Source organism: Rhinolophus sinicus, chromosome 3 (assembly GCF_057876585.1).
Source record: "Rhinolophus sinicus isolate RSI-liver-muscle chromosome 3, RSI-T2T, whole genome shotgun sequence".
NCBI classification, from domain to species: domain Eukaryota; kingdom Metazoa; phylum Chordata; class Mammalia; order Chiroptera; family Rhinolophidae; genus Rhinolophus; species Rhinolophus sinicus.
In genome coordinates this window covers 34,368,391-34,390,057 of record NC_142503.1, presented here as the reverse complement: position 1 = coordinate 34,390,057, position 21,667 = coordinate 34,368,391, and the positions used below count along the sequence as shown (strand labels likewise).

The 21,667-nt window shown below is 37.8% G+C and overlaps 2 protein-coding genes across 3 annotated transcripts in view; one reads left to right on the top strand and one right to left on the bottom strand.

Moving 5' to 3' along the window:
* The first annotated feature begins 1,060 nt into the window (after positions 1-1,060).
* The window catches only part of CDC20B (cell division cycle 20B), a 44,371-nt gene continuing 23,764 nt past the window's right edge, over positions 1,061-21,667 (top strand). Inside the window, exons 1-3 of the mRNA XM_019743105.3 lie at positions 1,061-1,253; positions 1,526-1,588; positions 21,318-21,546. Coding sequence (XP_019598664.3) covers positions 1,191-1,253; positions 1,526-1,588; positions 21,318-21,546 — 355 coding nt within the window. The 5' untranslated portion in view covers positions 1,061-1,190. The remainder of the gene's footprint in view (positions 1,254-1,525; positions 1,589-21,317; positions 21,547-21,667) is intronic.
* Positions 8,083-12,149, bottom strand: GPX8 (glutathione peroxidase 8 (putative)). 2 transcript variants are annotated; one of them, XM_019743072.3, is made up of 3 exons: positions 11,878-12,110; positions 11,049-11,310; positions 8,083-8,352 (listed from the first exon to the last, which is right to left on the bottom strand). In XM_019743072.3, the coding sequence occupies exons 1-3, from the start codon at positions 12,079-12,081 to the stop codon at positions 8,189-8,191; spliced, it is 630 nt and encodes a 209-aa protein (XP_019598631.3). In that variant the 5' UTR covers positions 12,082-12,110; the 3' UTR covers positions 8,083-8,188. The 2 variants fall into 2 exon arrangements, with proteins under 2 accessions (XP_019598631.3, XP_019598652.1); XM_019743093.3 differs by lacking the exon at positions 11,049-11,310 and having other exon boundaries at positions 11,878-12,149.

Genomic DNA, 21,667 nt, shown 5'->3' with positions numbered 1-21,667 from the left:
TCATATGTTACATGAGCGCAAAAGCAATCCAAAGTCAAACTGAGGCGGGGAGGCAAGAGGTGATGGGGAGGAAAAAGCCGGCTGCCAGACTGTCCCAGACAATTTCCCCTCCTGCCATATGGCACAGCTTGCCTCTCTTGGCAGTTCAGGTGGGGCAGCAAAGGCTGCGCGGCCCATCTGGCTCCTTGTCTTTTCCCCCCAGGCCCCTCCCTCTCCGTTATCACTTAGCCCCCAGTCCGCTCAGCTTTCTAGCTGGCTTTTCGCTCTTTATGAGGTCCTCACTGTCACTGGCTCTTTCACCAACTCCTTCACCTCTTTCACCAATGTATTGTTTGGGAACATAGGTCAAGAAGCTCAAGGGAGAGAACCTGACCACTTCCAATGGCTACAGCAGAGAAGAATTTACAAATAAATGTCAACGTTCCCCCTTCTCATCAGCACAGAAATCTTGCCACGTTTCCTGCTTGTTTGAAGATGGAGGACGAGCTGATGAATGAACACGTTGGGGGAACACATCTAAAGTCAATAGCTTACACAAACGGTGATCATAACCAATGGAGAAAAGGCCGGAGAGTTACTGCACACCTCCAATCCCTCAAAGGCAGGATGAGGTTGGAGAAAAGAGAGCCGAGGAAAAGGGATCAGGACCCGTTATAACGAAAAGCTTTTGTTTCTGAACATGAAAAGAACGTGAACTTTCAGAAACCGCTTCTTCGCCCGCCAAGCCCTCGTCCCCTGCGGCTGTGACAGCCCTCGGCGCCTGGCCCAGCTCAGGCCCGCCACCGCTCGCGGCAAAGCTTGGCGCTCCGGAGCGCGCCTCCGGGGACAAAGAGCAGGCGGCGGCGGGGCGGGGCCTCCAGCTCCGAGGGAGAGGCGGGGCGGAGGCGTGCGCTGGGGGAATCCCTCCCGGGCTCTGACGTCACCGAAGCGCTAGCAAATGAGAAGCCAGAGAGAGGGATTCCCGCTCTGGCTGCCGCCCCGCCGGCTTTTTAAACCGTACCCTGGGGATGCACTCTGGGAGCCATGGGAGGAGTGGGGGAAATGGAGGTTGGGGGTGAAATATGATGGTCCCGGGGGACGAGACTCTAGAGGTTTGACGATTAGGCGTCAAGACTGGTTTAGGCTTGGGGGTTAAGCCAGAGACGGTCCCAGAGAGGCCAAAACTCCCTGTAGGGCAAACTTTTCCTGAAATGGAGTGGAAACTGGAGCGCACCGCACCTCGGAGGGTCCGGACAGAAGAAGAGATGCTGTGGGTAAGGCCCTTTTGATTCCTAGCCCCAACTTCCTACGAGGGCATCTTGTGGAAGGCGCCGTTTGTAATACTTCTTTAGGACCAAAAGGTAGTATAAAACTCTAAACCCTGATCTTAATTTTAAATTGGGTTGGGTAATTTAATTATATTCTGGAGATTGCTTAAAAAAAGTGAATGTGGTTTGACAAGATGAGGATTTAGAAACATTCCACATCTAACATTATGATTTTCCTAAGTAGTTTCTCTCTTCATATATTATTTATATTTTCAAAGGAGAACGTCATGCAGATGCTCTCCAAAGGCATGAAGCAGAGGAGAAGTCAAGGTTCTCCCAAGGTGAGTGTCCAGTGCTTACATTAGGTCTCTGTCTTAAATATGACCTTGAACAAACTGATTCTTGCTAAAGAAGATATTTATTGGAAGTCTGGCGGTATGAAAATATGAAAAAATTAAAAATCAATCTCATATTATCACTAATTATATACCTAAAATAATTCTGTAAGAAACTGAAGATTCCTGACAAATAATGGTAGTTATTTGTATCTGAATGGTACTTTGTATTGTTTGCGTCAAAGGTAAAGGATGAAGCTTGGATGTGTCAGGTAGGCAGTGTGTTGCCAGCTGGCTCTTATAATTTCATTTTAACAGTTGTTATAGTTGCATTCCCCTCTGTTACATTCATAAACTTGCCCCCCAAAGAAATGGAAGTGGTGCCATCTTGTGGACAATGAGAAGTGGCATAATCCACGCTTTTAGGTTAGTAGAGTAGTAATTTAAAAGTCGATCCAATGCAGACTTTTTCTCCTTGAAAGTCCACACTGAAAGGCCTTTAGCTTCTCTCGTAATCAGTGTAAAAATGAAACAAATCCACGTGATTTTTTTTTCTTATTTTTTCCACATAAACCACTCTCACCTGCTTTAAATCTTTCATTATCACCATTCACCTTGCTTCTCTCGAGGCTGGTAGTTCACATTCCTTTAATCTTTACTCACACATTATAGTTTCAAACCCATCACCATTTTTAGATTTTTCTATAAAATTTTCTATATTTAAGTGGTGACACAATAAATTGAACACATAACTGCACTTTTAGAATGCAGTTCTATCCTTTGTAGTGGGAGTAAACAAATGACATTTAAGTCCTTAAATTTCCTAAATATTTTACTGTTGATTCCTTCCCCCAAAACATAACTGAAGATTTGTCTTATATCCAGCTTACGTATTACCATGACTCCTAGGTATTTTACTGCCTAATACAGACAACTGGTCTTTTGGTCAGTAAATAGAAATAATTGGGAAAGCTATAGTTAAATGTAACTTTGTTAATTCACTTGTACTGCAATAACATGTTTTCATATCCAAGCTTTTAATTTGGAAAACCTAAGTGTAAGTATTCTGAAAAATTTTCTTTTAAAGTTTTTGACCAAAGAAAATATTGGTTTTATTTCTTAATCCAGCAGTGGGAGATTTTATTTCTTATAACAGTTTTGGAGGAAAAAGTTTTGTTTATAAGTTGTCTTTAATGTAGCTATTAAGATTAAAGTTCTGCCACTGTGTTTCATATTACAAATTTCGCCTCAGTGATTTCACGGGCCATGAAAAGCAGCAGTGACCTGAGTCAGGTAGGCAGTGTATTGTTAGCTGGCTGCTTTGGGTCAATTCAGCAGCCACAACTACCCTGCCACTTGCTTCTGGATAGATTCTTCCTGTTAATGAAGTGCATTGGTTACCTGTATGTGATGGGTTGGCAGTGTATTGTTAGCTGGTTGAATATGTGAATGACATCAGCTAACATGCAACTGCTATCTTATTGCATGTACAATGAACATCAGAGTATAATTAAATCTGCAAGTAATATATGTGTATGTATGTGTACTTTTAGCTATGAACCAGGATACTCTTTACCATAATACTTGTTGTTGCTATTCAGTTACTGACTTATAATACAATAGACACCTTTAAAATGGTCAAGAAACTACTCTAGTTATTTAAACAATTTCCAGGTAATATTTTGGAGTCTCTCATTCTTGTAGACAGCATTAATGTATTTGTGACATTATATGTTCATTATTTAATATAAAATTTAGGATATAATAACAATCTGCATGGAAAGCCTAAAATTTTCCCCAAATTTTCAACCAAGTTATTAGTATTCTTTCTGGATGATCAGTTTCTCAATATGGCATTAGAGTAGGTCTCTGTAATGATGGTATGTGCAGCTGAAGGGAGAATTGAGTTGACTTTCCACATGAGAAAGCCAAAGATATTCACTTGAAATAGCAAGAAATTTGGGATTTTGGGGTGTGGTGGGGGTAGGGGTTGAATTGTTTGAAGGATTTGCCTCAATTTTTCACTTCATATTTTGTAAAGTCACAGACTTGTAACATATTTGGAAGAGCCCATGAAATTTAGTTTGTGAAGTGGGAAGAACTGACTATACAATATGATTTTGAATATTTTCTCATTCCCTTGGAGGCCATTTTGACCCATGGAGCAGTATCAGGTGTGTGCTGTGTCCCAGACATACAGTGAGGACATTTGCAGCAAGTTGATGGAACTGACTTTGGTGGTTTGCTCAATTAGTTACACATGAAGCAAGATGTGAGACATATCTCACCCTCTGTACTGTTTTGGATTATAAGTTATTGGTAAAATAATTTTTATTCTTACCTCATTTAAATTTAAATATGTCTAGAACCATGGGTTAAATAGACACCTATAAACTGATTCTAACGCATTTTGCTATTCTAAAATCTCACCCTCTTTTTGTTGTTGCTCAATTATCATTCCATTTGCAGGATCTTTGTGTTTAAGTATCCCTTCCATGTAAATATTGTTTTCATCTTGTTTTTTTTTAAGATTAAATTTCAACATGTTATTTTTCATAGAAAGTCACTAACCTGTTGATAAAAATAAAACCTACTAAATTGGGAAGGCTTGGCCTTTGTGTTTTAATTTTGGTATACTAAAAAGCAAGACATAAAATGCCGACATTTATACTCAATAAACAGAATACGTATTTAAAACTGTTCTTCAGTTTCATATTGTTGAGATGATGAGAAAGGAAGGATAGAATGAAAGGAAATAAAGATACATTAAGGAGAGCAATGGGTAAGGAGGAAAATGAATACATAAATTCGAAAAGAAAATGTTTCCATAGGTGTGAGAGTGAAAGAGAGGGAGCCACACATCGGACCTCAAAGGAAAAGCAGAGGGAAAGGAGGTTGAAAAAGAGGAGGGAGGCCCTACTGGTGGGGAAGTATTTTCTCCCACTTGTTTTCTCTTGGGGCAACCACCGTGCTGTTCTCTGGTGCTGGGGATGGAACTGCTTCTCATCACTGCCCTCTAGAGGGCTTCCTAATTCCTTCCTGCTCTTTATCCCCCCACCCGAGAGAATGCTTCCTTCTGTAAGGTTTGGCCTTAACAGTTCAGCCACTTTGAAAGAAAGGAAAGAGCAGAGAGGAGTGTGGTGTGTTAGTTTGTAGGTATAACAGTTATTAGAATTTTATTCCAGGGGAAAGATGAAATCAAGCTGAGGGATAAATATGAACAGAGTGTCTCCACATTAGCTCCATTCAAACATGTCAATTTTCTTTCAAAGGAACATCATGAAAGAACGGTGATATTTTGTACAGGGACTGAGCGACACTTTTTAGCTCATGCAAGGCAATCTTTTGAAACACAGTATGCTTAAAGAAAATAAACACAGAGACATACAGTTCTTTTCTTCTTAGGCTTTTCTACATTTCTTTTTCTTTTATTGTAGTGTTTTTCTACTTGAGAGTAACTGCACACAATCTAGTTAGGTCATTAGATGTTTCTGTGGTTATACAGTACACTGTTAACAGCTTTGCAAAATTCAGTAACTGAATACACTTCCACATGTTTTATACCCTGTCAAAATAGTATATTTATAATAAAAGAGTATATATATGTTGTTGCTGTAAATTTATCTCTTTGGAGAGCCCAATAATACCCTGATAAGTCTGATTTTTAAGAATTTTGGTGTGCTGGAGCCAGTTCATACTGATTTGTGAAAACTGATGGTTAAATTTTCAGAAATGTTGCAAGCCAGTTATTAAACCACTGTTAGGTTGGCCATGAGGGAGCATTTGCACCATGGAAATTGGCAAATGCTGCAAATTACAGCTCCTTCTCCAGAGACTTGGTTGTTAAACCTTTATGAGCCTCCACTATATATATGCTGCAATTATTAAGACTCATATATATGTACATATACACATACTATGGATACACTATAATTTAATTAAGCATTTTCAAAGATGAAAGCTCATAAAGGTTTAACTCATTTCAAGGCATGCTTCAGGCAAATTCATATTTATTCCAATCTCCAACACTATTGTTACATCTCCTATGAGATGGTGATCAGGCGTTAGTGTGAAGTACTCCTCTACCTCCCAAAGAAAACAAACCAAAACAAGTTTCAAAGCAGTGAATGACTGACCCAAATCAAATGCATTTGATTTTATCCCTTTTCCGTGTCATGAAGACAGCAGCTGAATACCCCTTTATCTGATGCCTGCTACTTTCCTGTTATACTCCTCCACTTAGGCAGCCTGTAGCACTCTCTGCTCAGGCTTGTTGATGCTGATAGGGAAGATATTATGCTCCATTCAAGAAAGATACAATTTTTTTCTCAGTTTGCCTTGAGGTATTCATGTAAGACATTTGATTTATGGGGAGCAGTACATTGGCAAATGGCTCCACCCTCTTGCAGAACATGGAGCCTAATTGTTACAGAATCCAAAATGGACACCTGTATTGCACACTGTCAAATCCTTACCTGCCTTCCCTGCATATCTAAACGGCAAGGGGAGAGAATCAAGCACTGACTGTGGTAAATACTGCAGATTGAATAAAGCAACCAGGAGTAGAAGTATACACGTGAAAAAACCCCCTTTACCTGGCTTTGGTGAGAACCAGTGATTTTGGGCAGAATTGGCATCTGAATTGCATTCATCAGGACTGTCTGGTCGTTGCCCCAGAGCAGCTCCATTACCTCTGTCTGGCAGTGGGGAGTCCATGCAGCCTGTATGCTGCTGGCTTATACACTTCTGCTCACACAGCTACTGTGAGCACATAACCCCACCCTCCCTCCAGCAGTCCTGTACCAGTTATGACCTCATGGCAGTCGTAATCGACAGTGTATGGCAAGAATGCTCTGGAAGCAACATTTGGAAGAGTTGCCCTGAACCGTTTTTTTTGTTTTGTTTGTTTGTTTTTGTTTTTTTTTTGGCTTGGTGGCTCAGAATTCAAATAGGCTCTTGGGGTAAAATTGTAAAGGACCGATAGATTTGTTAGATGGCTTCTATTTCCCCAACAACAATCCAGGTTAATAATGATTCCTTTCTTGATCACTTAAAACACCTTGGTAAGCATGTTCATTGACTTTGAAAGTTGGAAGGTGCTTTTTGTTCAGTTTGATTGCCCTCATTTACAGGTGGGGAAACCAAAAACTAGTCATACTGCTTGCTTGTGAGAGGTAGAAGCAGGTTTGCTGACACGCCAACCTGGTATTCTTAAGGCTATCCCTGTAAATCCTCTTGACCTTTGAGGGAAACTACACCTCTACTCCCACCAAATATCTTACTAAATACATTCAGAGCCGGGTGGTTGGATATATACTTTGAAGAAGAAGGTGTCCCAGGAAATATTTTTGGTTTAAGAACTTTAAACACTTAGGCAGAACTATATAATAAGGTGGCATTACTGATTTCACCATAAAAAAGCATCTTCACTTTCATTCATCAGGTCAGATTTTGGGAACCAACTTACAGCTATTTAGATTGGGTCTTCCTTCTTAGCTGAGTTTTTCATGACTGTATTTTTACACCCCCTTCCTGGTTTTCCTATTTAATTTTTATGAAATGAATATATCGTTCATGGGCAACAATTAACCTATATCAACTTGGTAGGTTGCTTTGTTTGCCAATTATAAGGCTAACAAAACATAAAGGTCATGACTTTGGGAGAAAAAGTTTGTTGTAACTCTATCAAAATTTTCAGTGATTGCTAATGTTTAGGACTTGTGCAATTGCAGATGCTCCCTTTTTTACATTAAGTGTTTGACTATTTGGAGTTGATTCTTATTATGTCAGCCATCAGAATGATGTAGCATTGAATTCTTTCCAAATGGCTAATCTAATCTGAATATGAGCAACCAGAACTAACCTATAAGGAATCTAGTTATATGATCATACACTCTTGGCCTTTTTCTTATGCTTGGGATTTTCCCTCAGAAATAAAGACGGACTCAACCATTAATAACCTATGGAATTTGAGTTGCTTCTGGAAAATAATAAAGAAATATTAAAAATTATGAAGGCTTTTTAAAATGTTATGATAGTGTCATTTATAAATGATTATTTGGCCAGATGTAGTAAAACATATTATGAACCTCTGCTTAAAACACTCAAAATCCTGTAGATGAAACAAAACATATACAAATTTGAATCTATGTATATATATTTTACATTTTTCAATGGTTACTTTGTGTTTTATTACATAAAAATAGCCATTTATAGTTAATTACTCCAGAAATTTCAGTCACACACAAAGTCTTGAAATCAAACAATGGTCTAGTATGTTGGCATTTCTATTAATTATAATCTTAGAAAATGTCAAGTTGAACAATAGGATATTGAAGCACATCGGTAACTGTATTTTCTGAATTCTTTAGTGTGGTCAAATGAAGTGTTTTATATATTTCATTTTGATTCTTTGGGTACCCTTTATTTTTGCTTTCAGTAACATCTCTGTTGTGGGGACATTCATTACCACTCACTAGCAAAATAACAACAACAAAAAATTCTTCAGTGTCACATTTAATTGTCAGAGTATTTAAAACGAGACTAAACCTTCATGGAGACATTTCTGTATTCTGACTATTGCATTAGAAAGATTCAATGGCATTTTCATAGATCCTCTCTTTTTTTAATGATCATTTGTCTAATCAGATCTGCTATATCAGGCCTGATGACTTCAATGGGTTCCTCTGGCCTCCAGGATTTCACAACGTGACCCTCAGGGTTGACCAGATACTTCCAAAAATTCCACCTTGGTTCCTTCTTTGAAGAATCTAAAATATCAGAATATATTTTCATGAGCATAATTTTATTATTTGTCAAGATTTTCAATTCTGTTAGTAACTTTATAAGTGACAACTTTAGAATCAAGTTCTAGGATTGTCACAATGTCAAAAGTAAAACAAAAAGCAAAACACCCAAACAAAGCAAAACTCAAGGTTTGATTAAACAGATTTCTATATACTTGGTGACTTCACTGATGATTCTACTGATCTAGAATCATGAAATGAAATACAGTGGTTTATTTCAGATTTGTTGACCTAAACAAAAAATTTATCTTGTCATTAGCTTAAAGCTTTCAGTTTCCTAATATTTTCTTACTAGATAAAATGAGGTTCTAAAGGTCCTTCATAATGGGAATGTATAGATTACTTTTCATATTAAATGTATCTCTGTTTTTAATATCGTTATGTATTACATAGCTGAAAATAGTAAGAAATTCTAAATAGTCATTATTTTGAGAAATTATGACATCCTTTTGTTACATTTTAATTTATTTAAGAAATGTAGATTGCCCCCATTTATATCATCCTGGATTTATGTGTATTATTATTGACTAACATGAGAAAACAATATATAAATAAAATGTATCAAGTGCCTACTATATGACTAGTAATATATGCTCAGTGGTTAAAGTGGATCCTCTCGTGTAATCTTTACAGCAAGCCTATGAGGTGGGTATTATTTTCCCCATTTTGCAGATGAGAAAAATGGAGGCCTAGACTTGAGGTCACGTGGCTAGTGAGTGGCAGAGCCTGGCCTGATAACTAGACTTGCCTATCCCAGAGCTTGTACTCTTAACCTCTGGTCTCTATTACCTTCAGAGGGGACATGGCAAAGCAAGCAGATTTTAGGAAGAGAAAGAATAAAAAGAATAAATTCTTTTCCGTGCATGAGGGGATTCGGGTGTATATGGGACACACAATCAGAGGAGGCCGCTGAATATATGGCTTTTGAGCTTAGGAGAGAACTCCCTCAGGGAAAGGAGATAGACTAAGAAGAGCCCAAGTGGGTTTTTGGCAGAATCTTGAGGATCAACAGAATTAAGGGTGGATAGAAAAGAGGAACCTGCAAAGGAGAAAGAGAAGGGGCCAGAGTGGAAGTTACTGGTACCATGACCCACCAGGAAAGTCATGGAGCAAAGAAGCCAGACACAGAGATCTAAGAAGGACAAGGAAGCAGAAAAAACAAGTGTTAACTATTCTTTCAAAAAGTGATGAAGTAGGTAAAAGGAATACACTGTCTAGAGTTTTTAAAGGTGGGGAATACTTTGCTTTATGCTGGGAAAACAACCAATGAGGGAGCATAGGTTAAAAATAATATTTACCATGCCAAGCATTTAAATTGTTTTTTTTCATTATTAGAAGTATTGAGGACTAAGTTTCAGCCCCCACTTCCCTCCCCACCCAGATGCCCTGAACAACATGCCAACCTGTACAGTGTGGACCTCTTTGTGGTGACCACATGATCAGTTACTTTCAGTCCATTTTGGCTCGTCCTAAAAGATCTCCTTGCAATTTGGCCATCATCTCATAGTCTTTGTCTCTGGAGCTTCATCTAAAATCACTGTTATCTTTTGACTACATGGGGTAAGTGGAGTTTCAGAACCTTTTCTAATGGTAAAGGGGAAGAACCTAGGCGCTATTGCGCCCAAGTATTTGGCTGCTATAATTAAGGAATGACTGGGGCCTGTACTCTGGCCTTTCTCTCCTCAGTGTACCCCAGGACATCATTAGCTGGCTTGTTGGATTGGATGCTTGATTGCCTGACTGAGGTCATAGTTTTATCAAAACTGCAACAATCTACAGTGAAAACAGGACTGAGGATATCATCTGCATAAGTTAGATGAGAGGACATTAGCCGAACGTCCCTTTGTGTCTGGCACAGTGTAAGTGATGCACAAATACTTTCCTTTTATTATTAACACAATCTGCCAAACAATCTTAGGAGGTAGGTACTATTGATAATCTCATTTTACAAATGAGTAAACAGGCACAGACAAGTTATGTGCCTAAAGTCACACAGCAAAAGCAACAGAGCAGGAGTCTGAAGTCAGGTAGACTGGGACCAAAGTCTATGCTCTTAGTCACTAAACCTCACTTTTTTTATGCTAACTGACCCTGGAAAATCTTTAAATAAATTTCAGTTGCTAGCCTAATTGTAGAAATAGCCTAACACTACCTTCCTCCAAAAAAATTATTATATTCTGTTTTAAATTTTAGCAAAAATCTGGTAAACTGAGTATTCATCCTTGAGCATAATATCTCAGATAAGGCAACATAAAATGAACCATAAAGATATGTTTAACTAAGAATACTCAGCAATATTAATGAGAGATGTACAGCTTTTATAATGGGGAGGGATAGTTCCTCAAATCAAATGCTAGTTAAAGAAGAGAATTGAGCTATATTGTGAAAATAGTCATGACCACTTCAAGTAAATTCTTCAGAAAAAATGATCAAAAGGAATAAAATACAGTGGAACAGATTTGTTTTTGCCATCCAAGGAGTTAAAACTTGATTTCAGGGATGCATAACTTATAGAAAGTTTGAAAGGATGAAATTCAGGCTCTTTGATAGTCTTATAAAACTTTCCCACTAAAACATTTCAAATAGGAAACTATGGTCCTCATATATTTTAAAAATGAAAAGCAAAAACATTAAATTGGTGAGGCAAGATAGATATTTACCAACAAGAAATCTAAATGCAGGTTCTGCTTCAGGTCCTAGAATCTTAATCTTGTGGAAGATGGGGAATGTTACTCCGTAGTTATTTCTTGCAAAAGATACTATTTCCTTGCTTGGGCGGGGCTCCGATTCTCCAAATTGATTGCACGGAAAAGCCAAGACGCTGAAGTGGAATGGTCCAAACTCTTTGTGCAGTTCCTGCAGTGCTAAGTAATTTCTGTCTGTGAGTTGGCAGTCACTAGCCACGTTTACAACTAGTGTAACCTCCCGGAAAAAGAAAAAAATCCAACCGGAAAGTGAAGCAAATAAAAGATTAAAAAAAAAAAAAAAAAAATTCTGCAAGCAGTTAAAATCCTAAACCATTTCGGGGGAAATACAACCTTTGATAGATGGTTATTTCATGTTTTTAGACATACCCAATTTTATTGAAAATTATAACCTGGATTCTGAAAGATCACTATCATTAAAAAAGCATCAGGTACTCATGACAGTTTAAAATAAAAAAATATTATTGATAGAGTGCTTTTTAATGTTGTTAGATTACAGAATTAGTACTTTTCCTAATGTCTCCATATTCACATTACTAAGAATTTTCTAAACTCAATGTATTAATTCAGCACATAAATGAAAACATTTTCAAGGAAATGGTTAAGATAATGTTTATCAATTAGAAGTATATAAACTGAGGACTCTGATGGCTAAAGTGATATACTAATAACATTATAAACTATAACTTATGACCATTTAACAACAAAAATTGATTCCATTAAGAGAATAAACAGAGAATGTGGACAAGCAAAAAATAAATAAAAATGAGAAGAAGCAACTTACTTTGCCTTTAAATTTTTCCAGAGAAACCGGTCTTCCTTTTGCATCTTTCACTTCAAAGGTATAAAAGCTGTTGATTTTAGGTTTTAGGAATTTTAGTTGTAGAAGAAATAGCATTACTGTACATAGAACCATAGACAGCAAAACTGCAAATACCTTTGCTTTGGGCCCTGAACATCTTAAAGGGTAAGCTGTAAGAGGCTCCATCTTGGATGATTCTAGAGGGAAAGCTCAGCACGCTGGAATTCAAGGAGGAGCTGAAACTTGAAACCGACTCTGTTTAACGGAAAACCAGGAAGGACAGACTAGCTTCTTTCCCAGCTAAGGAAGAGAAAGACCTGTCTCAGATGGCGAAAGGAGTGAAATTCCTGAACAAAGTAAAGAGCGCTAAAGAATTTCAATATATTTATGATGTCAATTGCAATTTTTGTTAGAAAAATGAGGTCATTTTTGGTAACGCTTTGACACCCTCCCAACAAAGAAATTATTTCACCAGAAGATGGTGCCCTTGTAACTTGAAAGCAGTGAAGTGCTCCCAGCAATGGGTTGAATGTGGAGGATTGTGTACACAATACCCAGAAACAGTTCAGAGTGTAGATTAAATGTGATCTATTACTATGATGTGTGACCTGAAGGACTTGACTATTATATGTATGGGTTTTAAACACGCTGTGTGAGTTCAAGGACTTTATAGTGGAAAGGTCAGTGAAATACTGAAAAGGCTACTCCAACCTAATCTAGCTGAGGCAATGCCAGGTGAACATAGTAAAAATAAATAGATTAAAAACAATGATGGCTTTAAAAACCCTCCTCTAGCATAAAGGAAATTATAGTCTGGTGTTTTTGAAATTTTTGATCATAACCCACAGTAAGAAATGAACTTTACAATCTAACAGACACATATAACTGAGAAGTTTCACTAAACAATACTTCCCCTTTGAACAGCGATGCACTTCTGTCAATTGTATTTTTAAAACACCTGGTTCTGACCTGTGGCAATGATTTCATGATCCCAAATGGGCTACAACCTGTAGATGGAAAAATACTGAACACTATAATAAAGCAGCAACTTAACAAATAAGATAATTCTTCCAAAAAGGCAAAATAATCCGTGCGCCCCACCCTTTCTGCCTGAACTCAGCTCTACTTGGGGTGCATCATCTAGTTGCTTTATTGTTTTTGTATTTATTTTTCCTCTGGCTGTTGCCTCCTACAGGAGGCCTAATTTTATGGTTGAAAATTTTAGGGATAGGTGTGGAGATGGAATTGCATAAACTGAAATCCATGATTCCTTTAGTCACCTTGGAATCTGCAAGTTTTGAATGAAGGTGTTTGTTCCATTTGGGCCTGACTGTTGGTGTTGCAGTGTGTTTCCAGAAAGTGCTAGGAAAGTACATGGAATGATGGAAGAAGCTTGTGGGAGTGCCCCTCCCATCACTATTAGATCTTTGGAGCTTTAGAAGGTATGTTAAGGATATGCCAGCTCTGCTTCTGGCCCCTGCTTCTGTGGGGTATGTGTTTGTGGGTAGTGGAGCAAAGCCAACAGCTGAGGCACGTAAAATCTGTCAGAGACCAATAAACCACTTTACTTCTACTCTTGTGGCCTGATAAGAATGGATAGAATAGAAAAGTATTCTCTTGTAAACCTAATTTCTAGCAAAACCCAAAATGTACAGGAAATGTCTTGTATCACTTACTAACTGTGATAATTTCACTTTGGTGTTCTCTGGCTGAGTTACGGAAAGAGTCAAAGTTCCTATGTTTACATTAAATTCTGGGGCCTTGCTCCTCCAAGTGGGGTCTTCAGGTTGGCAGCACTGCCATCACCTGGGTGCTTGTGAGAAATGCAACATCTCATGCCTCACTCAGACTTCCTGAATCATAATTTGCATTATTATAAGATTCCCTAATGCCAAGTGCACCTTTAAGTTTGAGAAACTTTAGACCTCAATCTTTTTTTTTCGGTTTTCAGAGCAACAAGCCTCTTTGGTTTTCCTTTGTCTTTCATGGTGGATGTGTCTCATGTCTCTCTGTTTACGCTAGAATGTTAACTAGCTCCTCAGGCTGTTCAAGCACCTGGCTCAGGAACTTGAGTTTTAAAGTTAACTTATAGAACACCTGCTGTAGTTTGAACCATGTGAACCTATCACATTATAACTGTGTTTTGAGGGAGGGGACAGAAGGGTTACCTCTGGGAGGGAGTTGACTCACCATCCCACAGGCAGGGCCCCATAGGGTGATATTATTTTGATAAAATTGTTATAGTTTCTAGCCCATTGTTTTGTAAGTATGGAAACTTCCACTAAGTGATCCAGAGGTTGGCCTCTGAGAAGGCCAAAATTATGCTGTATAAACTTGCAAGAAATTGCTGTATAAGCCAGCATGTCAGTTTTTACAACCAGAAATCAAATAATTGTGTGGGCCTGATGTTTCATGTTGGATTGACCAGAAAATTCACTCTATATGAAAACTGCTTTGAAAGCTTACGTAAAATCTCTTGTGAAGGATTAAATCAGAGCCCATTTGTTAACTTTATGATTCTTAAGGATAAAAAGCCTGCTATATAAATATATCTATTTATAATATATAAATATCCATACAAGCCTGTTAACCTAACATTCAAAACAACAATTTGGGGAACTCCAGCTCTGGACATTGGTGAACACAAATAGATGTTGGCTCTTAGATGTATCTTCTTTTTTTCATTTGACAGAGTCTTTCTCTGTATATATTTTAATAATATCATCTCTCAGCTTTATGGGGGATCTGTCACCATTGCTTCCATGTTCCATCTGTACAAAACCATTGTCAGATTACAAATATATCAGCATTGCAAATTTCTTGACATAGGTGATACCATGCTGGAAAAACCACCAGCACTCTTTCAAAAGATCAAGGAAAGCTTCCTAAAGGAGGGGAAGAGATGGATGAGGCTGAAGGTCAAGGTTAAGGGACGTTACTGGGTCAAAAAGGGGATAAAGCAGTTGACTCAGTTGATCAATCAACTCAGGCACTGTAGAGGGTACAAATAAAGTATAAGTGATAGAGGCAGCTTCACACAAGTTTGAAATGAATTTTGGAGACATTGAAACAATTAGGGAACAATTATAAGGTGGCAAATAACTGAGTGCTAAATAGATGACTTATGTTTCTACAGAGCTTTATTATATATATATATATATTATATAAAATATATGATAAATGACATGTTTGTAGAGAGCTTTATACTTCACATAATTCATTTATATATTACATAAACATACATATATATTAAAGGGGATCATGTGTAGTACAAAGCTCTCTACAGACATAATGCAATAATTCTTTGAAATAGGAAGAAGTTAATAACTCACCCAAGATCACAGAACTAGTAAGTGGAACAACCAAAACTAGAGTTTAGGAGTTTCAACTTCATAACCAAAATGTTTTCAACTACATTAAACCATCTTGTAATAGATAAAATATGTTTACTTAGAAGAGAATACATAGCTGAGATTGCTACCATGTCTAGTAAAGGGGTTTTATTAATTAGGAGATATTTACTTTTATAAGAAACCACTGGAAGGGTCAGAAGAGGAGAGGGAGTGGAGAACAATAACAAAAAAGGTTGGCCATGTGCACTGAAGTTACCTGGAAGGGGCCGCAGGAAGGCTGCAGAGCAACAAGTCAAGCTGAGAGATGACAGTGTCTTCATGAAGGCCACCGTGGTCAAGGCCATGCCAGGGAAAGGAGACACACTGAAGATGCTCTGGAGCCCCCAGTGGCAGGCATTGGCAACGGAGAATAAAATCTCCTGAACTGTCTGCCTAAAAATCATCTTGACAGTTTTGCTTGGGTTGTATTGACAACTAGGATGAGGAAGCACTGGAGGTTCAAAACTGAGACGAACATTTTGTCTCCATGATTAATTTGAAATAGTATAGAGACACATTCAAAATGTCTTGTGCGCAGAAGGCTGCTGCCTTGGGATGGTGGTAGTGGGGCAGGTGGGAGGGGCAGAGATTCAGAGGCTAAGGGAGGGGGATTGGGAAGACATGCCTGAGAGCTAATGGGCCGTCTTTGTTACTTTGGTCTCGGCCACAGGGTTCTAGCTAGACCCTGGTATCACCAGCATGCCATTCCTGGAATGTCCAGGTTTTTCCCACCCACTGAATATTTGTGTATCAGATTATTTATCACTAGATATGTATGTGTTTCTAGTTTCCCAATTGTTTCATTTTGTTACTTCCTGACCTTATTTTGTAACCTCTCTAGGTTTCTATTTATTTTTTGGCCCTGGTGCCCTGAATTCCTCCTGAGTTAGTGTCAATATGATGTGAACTCTCAAGGGAAACAAGCAAACTGATGTGCTGGGAGCATCGAGTCATTCATCCTTTTTCCCTTCTTTGTCTTATTTTTCTTATCTTCCTCTTCCTCTCTATTAATAAATACTTGAGTCATTTAAAACTACGCGACAGGCATTTCCTCAGCAGGAGATAGGTCCTGGAACAAAAGTTTAAAAACATTGAAGATGAAATAGCACAATCCATGGCAGTATTTCCTAAGCTGTAGTCATTTGTATACCGTCTCTGTGATTTTTGCCATATCTGCATACTGTTATTTGCTTAACATTTTTTGTCCCAATTGACTCATTTATTTTACTCAAGTTGATTTTTATAAGGAAAAACCTTATATTAACATTGAAAATTTTAAACATTTAAAAATGCACAACAAATCCATACTATTAAAAAACGTTCATCTGTACCACTATGAACCATATGTCCGTAGCAGGGACTGACTGAAAACTGGATTTTATATTCAAAATGTCATGGAAAGTTGTGCTCAAATGTTTTGAAAATTCTTTGTATTGAATAAAATTTGCCTCTTCATGTATTGGTCCTAGTTTTGTCATAGGGAGCAATAAAAGTAAGTTTTCTTTTTTCATAAATTGCCTTCCTTTAAATATTTGAAGACAGTTCCTTTTGGGTCTTCTTTTCTGTAGACTAAATACCCCAGCTGCGCACACTCCATTCATGTGTTGCTCCATTACTGTGTTTTCCTGACCTCTTGTCATTGCAGTCCCTTTCCTTTAAATAAACTCAGGTTTTGAATCCTGTCCATCTCTTTCTTAAAGAATGGTTCTGAGGCTGGACACAGTTCTACAGGTAGGTTTTGAGCAGTGCAGAGACAATGGGGTTTCACTTGCTCTTGTTTTGGACACTATTTTTTCCTTAATGATACCTAGAATCGTACGGCTTTAAAAAAAGTAATTGCATTATACTGTTGACTCATATTCTAGTGGTGGTTGTCTAAAACTGCCAGTCCTTCTCTTCTGTGTGGAGTCCAATCACCCTCTGCTTTCCTCTAAGACATGTGATTGCATTTAGGGCCTACCCAGACAATCCAGGATAATCTTCCCATCTCAAGATCTTTAATCACATCTGCAAAGCCCTTTTGTCATATAACGTAACTTTCACAGGTTCCAGGGATTACGATCTGGATATCTTAGTGGACCATTACTGTATTAGTCAGGAGTCTCTAGAGAAACAGAACCAATAGGAGACTATATATATATGACTCAAGAGGTTACGGAGGGCAAGAAATCCCACTATCTGCTGTCTGCAAGTTGGAGAACCAGGAATACTGGTGGTATAATTCAGAGTCCAAAGGCCTGAGAACCACAGGGCCGCTGGTTTAAGTCATGGAGTCTGAAGGCCTAAGAACCAGGAGCTTCAATATCCGAGGGAGGAAAAGATGGACAGTCCAATTCAAGAAGACGGAGGGTTTGCCCTTTATGTTTCATTTGAGCCCCCAGTGGATTGGGTGATATCCAATGTTTGCCCACATTGGTGAGGGCAAATCTCTTTACTCAGCCTACTTAATCAAATGCCAAAGATTCCAGACACACCCAGAAATAATGTTTTATCTGCTTTCTGGGCATCCCTTAGCCCAGTCAAGTTGATAAAAAAAATTAACCATCATAATTATTTAGCCCACCACAGTCTGCCTAACCCAGTTTAGAATTGGGAGGAGGGAACGGTAGAGACAACTTCCTGAAGGAGTTGGTGGCTGATCCAGCTCTAAAGATGGGCTAGAAGTTACCCTGGCAGAGAATTGCGGAAAAGTATCTCAGATGGGGAAATGGAATGGAGAGCGTGACAGTAGATGAGCCAGAGAAACATGGACCTGCCAAGGCAGTGTGAGATTGTCAATGTGACATTTCTTGATCATTTTTCTTAGCCGACATATATCATTGAATTCTTCTTTATTTTCCTTCTTTTAAACTCAGGATTATTTTGTTTTCAATTATATTTAAATTTGGGACTCCAAGGAAAACTGAGCAAATGTGTCTATCATATTTGTTGCAAATTAAAGATGTTATCAAACATGGTAGCTCTTCCCTTTCTTGCTCGCTGAAGGGTGAGGGCTGCTTGGCTAGTATTGTAGAGGTTGCAGACAGAGCCCGCAGCCTCACTGTGGCCCACAGACATGTTCTGCTTAATCCTACAGTAAAACTTTAAAAAGTGGGGAAACTGATGTGAAAAGTCTAAATTTTAACTTCTGTTAAAATATGGGACAACATGCCCTTCTGACTGTCTTCTTGCAGAGGCTTAAACGTGAGCCTTCCCCTCCAGATAGATCCCCACCGCCCACTCTTCCTCTGTCTGGGGCTCAATCTCTCTAGCTAAGAGCTGGCACGGTGGTTTTCCTTGGATGAGAGAAATCAAAAAGTAGGGGGATGAAAGTCTACATGGACCACGTTTCTCACTCTAGGCTTGCTTCTCTGGTCATCTTCCCTACTGTTCCCTTGTCTAGGCTTCTAAGTTTGAAGTGCTTTATTTACATTTTCAGGGTTCTGTCTTTCCCTTTTCAGCTTAACCCTTTCTACTCAAAAATCAAGAACAAGGTTAGAACAATTTGAAAAAAAAGGAGACCCAAAATAACACTGTTTACAATAACTGAGGCCTCAGGTTCCTGACCTCTCTCTTTCTGGGGAAGCTGTCCTCCTCCATGAAGTTTCTGGAGGAAAACACAGAGTAGCAATGATGAGAGAGAGCTCTCCTTTCCAGATGGAAGGACTGCAGGAGGAATGGGTGATCATGGTCACACACTTATTTAAACAAAACAAAACAAAACAAAACAAAACAAAACAAAACAAAACAAAACAAAACAAAACACCCCAACTATAGATAAGAAATGGGAGCATATTGAAATACTCGTATATTATATTTTCACTTGGTAATATATTGTGAGCATTTTCATATTTTGTTGAATATTATCCTATGTTATCATTTTCTTTTTAGATATTTTTATTGAGGTAAAATTCACAGAATATAAAAGTAACCATTTTAAAGTGAACAATTCAGTGGCATTAAATAGATTCACAATGTTGTGCAAGCACCACCTTTATGTAGTTCATCATCCCCAAAGAAAGCTTCGTACCCTTTTAGCATCCTTTTCATATCCTTTTCCTCCTTCCCTCAACCCCTGGCAACCAGCAATCTGTGTTCTATATCTATGGATTTGCCTGTTCTGGATATTTCATATAATGGAATCATACAATATGGATTTTTGTGTTTAGTTTTTCCTTAATATAAAGTTTTCGAGGTTTATCCCTGTTATATCATGTTATCAGTACTCCATTCCTTTTTATAGCTGAGAAACATTCCATTATATAATATATAATGAGGAAATATATAATATACAATATATAATATATAATGTAATACATATGTATATACCATTAAATGGAATGGAATATATACTATTGCACACCTGTATTATCTATAATTTATTTATCCATTTATCTGTTGATGGACATTTGTGTTATTTCCACCTTCTGGCTATTGTGAATAGTGTTACTATGAACATCGGTGTACCTTTATTTTTTGAACATGTTTTCATTTCCCTTGGGTATATACCTAGGAGTGGAATTGCTTGATCATGTGGTAATTCTAGGTTTAAATTTTTGAGGAATTGCCAAACTGTTTTCCATAGCAGCTGCACCATTTTACATTCCCATTAGCAATGTACAAAGGTTCCAACTCCCCCACATTCTCACCAACACTTGTCATTTATTAATAAGATAAAAGCCATCTGGGGGGGAGTGGTACTTGTGGTTTTGATTTGCATTTTCCTAATGGATATCATCATTTCTAATGGTTGCAGAGTATTCCTTTTATAGATATCACGTAATTTATGTAGTTAATTCTCCATTAGAAAACTTTGAGTCCCTCCATCTTTTTGCCTCTATAAATAAATATACTGCAGTAACACTGTCATGTTCTCAGTGGAGAGCAAGGACTGTGCAGTCAGACAGATGAGGTTAGAGTATATCACTCCACTTACTCACTGTGTGGTCTTAGGCAATTCCCTTAACTGCTAAATCTCAGTTTCTTCATTAGTAAAATGGGAATAAATAACAGACTTGCTTCATGAGGTGTTTCCAAGGATTAAATATGGGCTTGTATGTAGTAAACACTCAATAGATGCTGGATGATTTTGCCCATTTCGCTCACATCTTTGATTTCATCCTTAAACTCTCAGAAGTGACATTGCTGGGTCAGTAAAGGTTATGTATATATTTGAAGGCTTTTGACATACATTGCCAAATTGTCCTTTCCAGATACTAATTTGCTCTCCACCAGCAGTGTATGCCAGTGTTTGTTTTTAGAACCTTCACACCTGGGGTTTGTGATTTGAAAAAAAATCATTGCTAACATCTCATTATTGTTCTAAATTTGCATTTCTTTGACCTAAATTATTGTTCTAAATTTGCATTTCTTTGACCACTAATAAGGTTGATTAATTTGGAGCCATTTATGTACCTCTTTTGTGAATTGCTTTTTTATGTCCTATACTCATTTTTCTTCTGGGTTGGTAAACTTGTCTAAATTTCTCTAAGAGCTCTTTATATCAACCAACATGCCTGCCATTTTGTTAAAAAATAATTTATTTCCAGGTTGTCACTTGAATTTTAATTTCAAATGGCTACATGCATGGTTCACCACTATTGGATCTGTAAATACCAAACCCCTGGTGTTTCTCAGAGGGGAAGGACAGATGCTGAGCAAGTTAGGCCTCAGTTTCACACAACTGTGAAATGAAGGGGTTGGACTAGAAAATATCTGTTTATTTCCAGATTGGAAATTTTATGATTTTATATAAACATCTTGAGCATTATATAGTGTTATTTCAACCTCATATTTTATATTGATACGTAATAGTAATAACTATAAACATAATTACTCCTTAAGCTCTAAGTGTGTGTGTGTGTATATGTATATGTATGTATATATGTGTATATATATAGTAACATTCTCCCAGTTCACAAAAATTAAAAAACTCATACACATATTTTTTTTGTATTGTAATCGATAAGTCATTTATAATTCTCTTTAAAAATTTTTACTTCTGCATTATTGAGGTCATTATAAATTACAGTTCTTTTTGTTGTTAAACAGGTATTTGATGCAGTTACTACCACATATTCTAACTTTAAGAGCAACTTCATGAAGAGGGAGTCGGCTGAGGTTCCTGTTGCCAGTAGCCCAATTACCACAAGATGGCGACAAAGCCAAGCCAGGGAGTTGGCAACCTATTCCTTCAGGGAAGACCATTCAACCACTGACCTCCTGGAAGCTTCTGGATCCATGCTGAAGATAACTCCTGAGAAAGACACCTTGATTCTAGGTGAGGTAATAGAAATGCTACAGGCCAGTTTTGAAATGTTGGAAAGGATATATTCCGGATAGAATCGTTGTCTTACAGAAATATCTCATGTCACATTTAGTCAACTGCTTTTCTCTTTTTC